This window comes from Tachysurus fulvidraco, chromosome 1 (assembly GCF_022655615.1).
Source record: "Tachysurus fulvidraco isolate hzauxx_2018 chromosome 1, HZAU_PFXX_2.0, whole genome shotgun sequence".
Classification (NCBI taxonomy): domain Eukaryota; kingdom Metazoa; phylum Chordata; class Actinopteri; order Siluriformes; family Bagridae; genus Tachysurus; species Tachysurus fulvidraco.
This window is the reverse complement of record NC_062518.1, coordinates 48,086,362-48,096,071: the sequence shown is the minus strand read 5'-3', so window position 1 is coordinate 48,096,071 and position 9,710 is coordinate 48,086,362. Positions and strand designations below refer to the sequence as shown.

The 9,710-nt window shown below is 37.3% G+C and overlaps 2 protein-coding genes and 1 long non-coding RNA gene across 4 annotated transcripts in view; all 3 read left to right on the top strand.

Annotated features, from left to right (window-relative positions):
* Nucleotides 1-972, top strand: part of LOC125140719 — a 1,413-nt gene extending 441 nt beyond the window's left edge. The window contains exons 2-3 of the long non-coding RNA XR_007139935.1: nucleotides 473-584; nucleotides 657-972. This is a non-coding gene — a long non-coding RNA (uncharacterized LOC125140719). The remainder of the gene's footprint in view (nucleotides 1-472; nucleotides 585-656) is intronic.
* Nucleotides 1-7,253, top strand: part of LOC113649478 (C-C motif chemokine 3-like) — a 22,595-nt gene extending 15,342 nt beyond the window's left edge. Inside the window, exons 2-3 of one of the 2 annotated variants that reach the window (XM_047809956.1) lie at nucleotides 6,590-6,701; nucleotides 6,938-7,253. In XM_047809956.1, coding sequence (XP_047665912.1) covers nucleotides 6,590-6,701; nucleotides 6,938-7,034 — 209 coding nt within the window. In that variant the 3' untranslated portion in view covers nucleotides 7,035-7,253. The remainder of the gene's footprint in view (nucleotides 1-6,589; nucleotides 6,702-6,937) is intronic. The other variant, XM_047809960.1, reaches the window with a different exon arrangement.
* The window catches only part of LOC113649477 (C-C motif chemokine 18-like), a 43,702-nt gene continuing 37,245 nt past the window's right edge, over nucleotides 3,254-9,710 (top strand). The window contains exon 1 of the mRNA XM_047809977.1: nucleotides 3,254-3,371. The gene's annotated coding sequence lies outside the window, so the exon portion shown is untranslated. The remainder of the gene's footprint in view (nucleotides 3,372-9,710) is intronic.

Sequence of the window (9,710 nt, the reverse complement as noted above, 5' to 3'; positions counted from 1 at the left end):
CATTTTTTGTACAGTGTGGGCGATTCAGAGCATGTGGGAAAGGTAACTGTGTGTAGAGCCGTTCATACAGTATGTTTGGCACTTAAACAGTTCTTACCCACGTTTGTGCAGTTCCCTGGCCATAAACCTCTGCTTGTTATTAAAGACGAATTCCACAGAGTGGCAGGTTTGTCCTTTGTAGTAAAATCTATGACGCATATTTAATATTTAGTCATATTATTTATATCCATACATGTATTCATTATGTGCACACACACTTCATACTTCCATTCTTCATACTTCACATACCACTTTCTGTTTCATGGTTTCCAAATGTAATTGGGTGCATTGATGGCACTCACATTCCTATTAAATCTCCACCAATAAATGAGGGAGACTATGTTAATAGGAAATCTATTCAATGTGCAGGTAACAACTTAATTTTTTCCCTTCTTAAAAAATCATTAAAGTCATTACTTTTTCCACTAACTAGGTAATATGTGAGGCAACCCAAATCATTACCAATGTCGAGGCAAAATGGCCAGGATCTGTGCATGATGCCAGAATTTTCCGCAAGTCATCATTATGCCAAACATTTCAGCAGGGTATGTTTTGCTTTAAACAATTTTTTTTTCCTTTTTACATTCTATTTGTGTTGTACACTTCAATCATTACAGGACAGTACAATGGTTACTTGCTGGGGGACAGAGGATACCCTTGTCTGCCCTATTTAATGACACCCTACCCTGAACCTGAGCCTGGACCACAGACACGGCTCACAGCCGAACACGGGCCAAGGTGGAGATGACTATAGGGATCGTCAAATCTTGGTTTCAGTGTCTGCGTGGGCTCCGGGTTAGTCCAGAGAGGGCATGCGACATTTTAGTGGCTTGTGTTGTGCTTCACAATATTGCCACTATAAGAGGAGAGTGCCACCCTCCTTGTATTGAGGAAGATGGCCCAGAGGAACACCTACAGATTTTAGAGGCCAGCAGAGACGGAAGACTTTTGACAGACAGGATCTGTCAAAATTACTTTTATGAATTTTTTTGCACTGGCCTATATATATATATATATATATATATATATATATATATATATATATATATATATATATATATATATATACACACACACACACACACACACACACACACACGCACACACACACACACACCACTTTTAACATGCAACAGTACATGCAACAGTACATTTAACAGTAACATGCAAAATTGAATTACTGGAACAATTCAATTTCAAGTGCTGCTTTTTTAAAGAGGAGCCTTTTCTCTTCCATTTGAAGCTGTATAAGGTCCTTAGATGATGGAACTTATACAACTCCTTTGCTGGCAACTAGGAAGGTGGAAAAATGTAATGAATGAGATTGTTTGGTCAGACAATAAAATTCAAATATGGACACCTGGACACAAATTCTTACCCTGCTTAGACTGTGTGCTGAGGTTGAAGGACCCTCATCTGTGGGCAAATCCCTAGGTATGTACTTTGAAAGGACAATGACAGTTTGTTACTCTAATGCAAAAAGGGGCCATACATTATAAATGGTATGCATCATGCCTCAGTGGATCTACCAGCATTGTCCACTTCTGTCACAGCAGATGTGGTCTCTTCATCGTCATCTTCATCATCTTCATCCCACAGGAGAAATATTCAAGTATACATTATCTGGGGAAAAAAAAAAAAAAACTAAACGCAACTAAAGGTACCTGACAACAAATCACTTACAACTGTGACAGACTGCATTCTTTCTGGAGGGTCCAATAATACAATCCGTCCATCAGTATCTATAAGAACACACAACCCATTAAATTCTCAATATTATTAAAGAAAATAATACATGAAAAGAGTAACATGTCAGACTAAGATCACAGTAGCCTATACATCATATGCAGTTAAATAAAATAAGCCTACATAAAAATTAATCTTGTTCAAAAAGCCTTTAAGTTGACAGAGATAGTAATTTATTAGGACAAAAAATTAAAAAAATCATATAGGTAAACTTACATTTCACCATTTTTTCACCATCACTTGTGGTGCATGGTGTGTGCGAGGAACTGCCCCCTGGAATGCCAGCAACCACTGGTCGCCCATAATTAAGGGACAGAGCCAGCTCCTCAGATGGGGTGAGGGGAGGTGGTGGTGGGCCCCCGCCAGTTAGACGGGCTTCAGTCTTCTTTCTATTAGCTACATGACAGAATGAATATACTAAATCCTGTTATGATAATAGTTCAGTAATTGTGTAATCAAATATTACCTTTTTGCAGAATGTTTTTGTGTTTCATTTTGATGGCTTAAATTACAAATTTGGTATTGGCTCCCATTTTATTATAATGCAAAATAATGAAGTATGACGTATACATCCTTTTGAATATGTTATATCACTATGAAAGCATTTACTTTTCCTGCCATTTATTTCTTTAGTTTAAAATAATGTATATTTCTTATTTAATAAGGTGTAATCCTTCTGGAGCCACAAGAACTTTAATACACTCACGCATTTACTCTGTCCGTTATTTTTTGCCAAGCCAACTCTCTTGCTTTAGCCGATGCAGCTGTATTGCTTCTTTTTAATATTATTGGCTTAAATTCCTCATAAGTGTGCATTAAAACCTCCAACTCCGCCTCTGTGAAATACGCCGCTCTCTTTTTCTCGCTTTGAGTTTCCATGGTGACTCGTGAAATCAGCGATCCATTGAAAATGTCTTTATATATGCACCGTGCACGCACATAAACTCTGGGTAACCAGTTGGAGGTTGATTAAACTAACTCTTCTCAGGTGTTTTGGAACCGACATACTCATGGTGTGCCTGTTTGGGGTAAATCAACCCAAAGGTTATGATTTATCAAGTGGTAAGTTAATCAAGCTTTCTGGAATACCCCCCAGATTCAAATATACCGACATTTGACTTTGTGCTTATACATACGAACAAAAACAATATATTCATGAGTACAGACAAAGATCTACACAACAATTTACAACATCAAATCTTTAAAATATTAATATTTTAATAAAGGGACACTTATTGAAATTGAATTATCTTCAATTTATTTTACACTATTAATGCCAGTAGAGTGAGATATGTTTGGTTACAGTCTTTTAAACAATCAGATTTCTGATGTTTTATATTTTTGGTTTGCACGTCGTTGTATAAGAAGAGTTTTAGCTCCACTTGTTGTTCTTGGTTTATGAGAGTACATTATTAAAGTTCTGGAACCTATCTTGGGGTATTTTGTCGAGTGGGAGTACCATTGCTGCAGCACTTCCTGTGTTCAGGGTTCATGGACTATGCATCAGTCTCAGACTGTGAGTACTGTACACACTGAGGGTTAATGACCCTGTGGATGTACTGTGGCTCTCCCCTCGAGTAACTTGGGTAAATTTATTCCTGATCTTTACAATGATATTTTATTACTGGTTACATGAAATAAGCTGATTGTAGTGTTTAACTGTGTTGTCTGCTGATGTTTAGTGTTTGGCTGAAGGCTACAGTTTGTCTGGTCAGAACAATAATGTCTCAAAGTGAAACTGTTTCAATTCTACATCACTTCATTTATTGGTTTTGTATAGAAATGTGGTCCTGTAAATATACAATACAGATATACATACAGAGAAAACACAAGACAATATTATTACAGACTGAGAGAGAGAGAGAGAGAGAGAGAGAGAGAGAGAGAGAGAGAGAGAGATTGTCATTACTTTATTAACACTTTTTTATTATACAAAATACTGATCAGTTGAGATAAATGTAACATCACAAACTCTGTCTAAACTACTCGTGTAAACTGGAATATGGGCGTTAAAGCTGTTTACCTGTTTACCTGCTAACTCAGGTGGAACCTTATGGAATAGTCCATCTGTCATCGAAAGGAGGGGGTAAGACTGGAAGAGTCCATGTTTAGAAAGGGGAGGATGATGTAGATATGAAATAGAGCTGAAAAGATATTTGTTGTGTTTCATTTTTTTTGTTTATAACACATGGAAAAAGAGATACACATAAATGTGACTGACGTTAATTATTATACATATGATGTAAATATTATTGTGTATAAGTATGATATGTAACTTACTGTTCCCATAAAGTGATGTGACATACGGCTAAGTACAGTGAACCATACTCAGAATTCGTTCTCTGCATTTTCTTCTTCTTCTTCTTCTTCTTCTTCTTCTTCTACTACCACTTATCCGGGGCCGGGTCGCGGGGGCAGCAGTCTAAGCAGGGATGCCCAGACTTCCCTCTCCCCAGACACTTCCTCCAGCTCCCATCCAAAGTGCACACACACAGCAGTGAACACACACACCGTGAACACACACCCGGAGCAGTCATAAAGGGGGAAGTCATTGCCTCCTGATGCACTGATGATATTCCTCTGTTTCAGAAATAAAAATAATTGGATCTCATCGTGTGGTGGCTTTCTAGTCCTTTGTGTTTGATGTCCATCTGCAACCTGATACATCTGAATCAATACCATTCTGTTCCTCCTCCTCCTCATTATCATCATCATCATCAGTCATGTGCTCTCATTCTCTCCTGCTGGTTCTCGCCTGCCTTCAGTCCTTCATAACAGCCCAGGGTAAGATAAAGTTTATTGTTATTTAGTGCCAGAGCACCGATGGTGCGAAGCCCTACTCTTTTTCTCGGGTTTATTATTTATTTTTATTTTTTATTTTTTTTTATTTTTTAGCACACATTGGCCAATTGGGGTCCCTTAACATGCTCAAAAACTCTTGAAATTTGGCACACACATCAGAGTCATGCGACGCTAGGCTCGGGCAAAGGCTGGAATACGGGCATGGCAGGGGGGCTCTGTAGCACCCCTGTAATGCAAAAACAAACATTTGTGCACAGGTCGGGCAATTATGTACTCACATGTACGAGTTGGTACGCATATAGATCTCATTGACCCGAACAACTTTCTCGCTCTAAACTATGAGCTCCGCCCAACAGGAAGTCAGCCATTTTGGATTATTGCATAATTGCATGCGGTGAACTTTTAAGTAGTCCTCCTAGGGAATTAATGCGATTGACATCAAATGTGGTCAACATGATGCCGAGACATTGCACTTGCGAAATTCTTAAGGGATTTTTGATATCTCGAACGGTGCTGCCATGGCGAGGCGACTAAGTTATGGCGAATTCAGAGAAACAGGAAGTGTCTTCTATCTAAGGTAAAAAATGTCTTATTGTGATGACACGGGTGTGTATGTTCAGCCAAGAATTCTTATCGCATCGATGTGCTTATTGTGAGTCCCGGGTATAGTGCCACCAACAGGCCCCAGGAAGTGTGTCAGTCACAAAGGTGGATTTTTTTCACAGTTGCATGCAATGAGCTTTTAAGTACTCCTCCTAGGGAATTCATGCGATTGACGTCAAACGTGGTGAACATGATGGCGAGACATTGCAATTGCTAAATTCCAAAGGGATTTTTGATATCCCGAACGGTGCTGCCATGGCGAGGCGACTAAATTATGACGTATTCAGAGAAACAGGAAATGTCTAATATCTAAAGCAAAAAATTTCTTATTGTAATGACACATGGTGTGTATGTTCGGCCAAGGATTCCAATCGCATCGAGCTGCCTATTGTGAATCTCGGACATAGCACCTCCAACAGGCCCCAGGAAGTGTGTCAGTCACAAAGGTGGATTTTTTGACAGCTGCATCCGATAAACTTTTAAATGCTCCTCCTAGGGGGTTCATGCAATTGAGACCAGACTTGGCCACCATGACGCAGAGATATTAGTGATGCGAAATTGTGAACGGATTTTTGATATCTCAAACACTGTTGCCATGGCATCGTGTCAAATTTACTTTTATTTCAGGCATATTTAAGGCTTTTGGCGTGCTTAGATTAACTTGAAATTTGACACATGCATCACATGTCGGCTGTTAAGTGTGGACAAAAAGGTCAAACAAAGGTGTGTCTCTTAAGTGGCTCAATAGCGCCCCCATTTGTCTAAAATGTGGAGTTTCATTTACCTACAGTCCCCAAATGGGTCAGTAAAAACATAAAATAGTCCACTGATATTTACCAACTTTTCTGGGAGGCACCGTATAGCAATAAAAAAACGTGCGAGGGCCCGCCATCGCTGCTTGCTGCTATATTAGTTACATTTAATGTCACAGAAACAGGTTTATTATATAAGTTTGTTCCTGGTCTCACTGCTATAAACAGTTGTTCCTCATCAGTCTCTCTTTATTCTCTCTTCATGTGTAAACTCCTCTGTCCTGAAGATGTTAAAATGTTAGATAAAATTCTCCTTAGAGAAAACTTCACTACATCAATGATCACACAGGTTTTTACATCTGTTTATGTGATGTGTCTGCCATACGTGTCCTTGTGAACGAGCCGTTACTATAAAAACCATAAGGTATCAGAGCGAGTGCATTAATATAAACCTGCACTACAGTCAGAGCTGCTGTTATAGAGAATTAATCAACACCTTCTGACCAATCAGAGTCCAGAACTCAACTGTGACATAATACAGTTTAATAGCTACAATAATCTGCATCTGATACTAGATATAAAAGTGTCTAATATTTTCTTATTGAACATTTAATCACAGAACTAAATGTAGAAATGTTTTCACACAGAGAGAAATGTACCAGATCAGTGCTGTACCGATTTTCTGACACAACCAATCCCTGTAAGAGTCATTACAGAGTATGAAGTAACAGATGCTAAGTGTCTAAAACCTGGAGTCATGTAAGTGTTCAGCTCCTTGTTTATTTTTAATGAATAAATAAAGTTAATATTTTCATGTCTATTAATTCTTTATGTTTATGTGTAATAGAATTGAACTTGGTACTGAATCTAACTTATAAATCTTATATACGAATCTAACTTTATATTATCTTGGAGGTTTGGGGCGTGTCAGAGTGTCTGATTTTCTGATTTTATTACAGTTTCACACTGATGTAAATCTTCTCTCTCCTCTACAGCTTTACTCTACAGGACGGTCGTCATTTTTGTGCAGATTCCAGCTTCAAGTGGGTGAAACATCACATGAACAGAATGTACCAGCATTTAACAACCTGAACAAACCTACAGAGGGTTTAAATCTTTTCTCCATTAATAAGTAATGAATAATTATTTTACAAAATGTACTTAAAAAAGTACCTAGTCAGACAAACTTAATATAATCTGATTTATTCTACAGACTGTTAACATGAATTCATTTACTTTTTATTTACATTTCTCTGTTATAAAAGAAAATCATATTGGTTGCATTCAAACCTATTAAAATGTACAGTACCATGTTTGTATATACCGACATTATTATATTAATATATGTAACATATACACATGTCTGATCAGTTTGTTTGTTTAATTCTTTGATTTTTTTCTCCATTGTATAATTTTTTGTTCTGCTTTAACATTGCGTTTGATTTGTTTGTCTTCATGCAGATTTACATCATATCTTTTATTATTTCTCTCTTACTAGTGATTTGAATTGTTACAAAATAGTAAAAGAATGAAGGTCAATAAATAATCAGTGTATTATGAGACGTGTTTGTGGTTAATGCACACAGTGGTCAGTATGTTATAGCTGCATTATAACAACCCCAAACAACCCATCTGCCTCGGCCCTCGCAAACATATTTAAAATAAATTATAACTGGTTGCCTAGTAGTACAAACAAACATTTACTGTTTCGCTACAAATAAGTGCTAAAAAGATTTATTTATGCTTTATGACATTTGATGATTTTACAACAAAAAGAGAAAATGAGCCCAACAGATGGGTGTCAGAAGGTTTTAGATTATAAACTTACAAACTTGATTATAAACTTACAAAGTACATTCAATTCTTTTGGCTCTTTCGGATCCATTGCAATTTTTACTTTGTCCGTTCTAAGTAAAAGTCATTTGAAAGAGTCGACACTTATTAGTGAGATTCATGAGCCAAATATACTGATTATAATGAAACTCAGGGATGACTCAATGAAAAGAGATGAAATTCCCATCGTGTGTGTGTGTGTGTGTGTGTGTGTGTGTGTGTGTGTGTGTGTGTGTGTGTGTGTGTGTGTGTGTGTGTGTGTGTGTGTGTGTGTGTGTGTGTGTGTGTGTGTGTGTGTGTGTTTACTAGCTACACTTCCTGGGCAGCAGTGCCCTCAAGTGGTGGTCCCATGCAATAGTAGTTAATGAATGATGACAAGTCCCTTCATTTTCGGTTAGTAAAGTTTAACGTGCTTTCTCTACAGACACAACTGTATGAACATGTATGTAAATATTGGACCACTATCCAGGTGTTAATACTGTGTCTAACAATGTGATGCATATAGAACAGAGTTTTGGAAGGTACACAATTCTTTGGGAGAGCAGGGTCCATAGGTGAAGCAAAGGAAAACCCACCACAGCCTCGAGTAAATTATACCATTGTATATTGGTTAAACTCACATGAAGGAACCAGAAAGATAGCACAGTATACAATAAGCATGTATCAATTAGAAAAATATATATAAATGAAAACCCCCAGATGTAACCGTACTTTAAATGTGAGGTGTTAACTCAGTGTTTCAATGAACCTAATTATATGACTCTAATTTATTGCTATTTCTAGATGTATACAATGATAACTATATAAACCATATAACTAAATATATGTACAGTGAGGGAAAAGTTATCTGGTCCCATTTGCCCACTGACTAAGAAATGATCAGTCTATAATTTTAAGGGTTTATTTTAACAGTGAGAGACAGAATAACAAAATAAAATTCAGAAAAATTTATTTCAAAAAGTTATAAATTGATTTGAATTTTAATGAGTGAAATAAGTATTTGAAGTTATCCTGTCCCCTTAGCAGAAAAACACCCCTACGCATAATTTTTCCACCTCCATATTTGAAGGTGGGGATGATGTTCTTGGGTTGAAAGGCTGCATTCCTGCTGATGCCTAAGAGCTCGATTTTGGTCTAATCATCGGTCTCATCTGACCACAACACTTTTCCTCTCAACCCATTTTTCCTCTGAATCATTCAGATATTTATTGGCAAACTTCAGACTGTTCTGTATATGTGCTTTCTTGAGCAGTGGGACCTTGCGAGCACTGCAGGATTTCACTCCTTCACAGCATAGTGGGTTACCAACCGTTGTCTTGGTGAATATGATGTTCACTTGAGATCATTGACAAGATCCTTCTGTGTATTTTTGGGAGTTGATTCCTCACCGTTCTCATGATCATAGAAACTCTATAAAGTGAGATCTTGAATGGAGCCCCAGACCGAGGGAGAATGACAGTTATTTTGTGTTTCTTCAATTTGCGAATCATTGCACCAACTGTTGTCATTTTCTCTCCAAGCTGCTTGCCAATGGTCTTAAAGCCCATTCCAGCCTTACAAGTGTCTTTTATACAGGTAACAAGTTGAGATTTGAAGAACTTCCTTCTATGGTTTATACAAGCATCCTTGTATGGTGTTCTCATTTTTGTTACTCAGCCAGTGTTCGTCGGTCTGGTGGACCCACTGCTTTTTTGGGTTTTTAATTCAACACAATCAAAAATTTTATGTTAAAATACTCTACAGATGTTTACTTCATCTCATTTACAAGCAATATAAACTGCATATATGGTTAATATTTGCCCTTTACCTTTATTACATCACATTTTTTAATTATAGTGCTACTCTTTTTTTTTTTTTTTTTTTTTAATAAAATGCAATAACCGTCCTCACCAGCTTGTCCATGTTGTCCACCCCTCCTTTTGTGGCATAAGAATC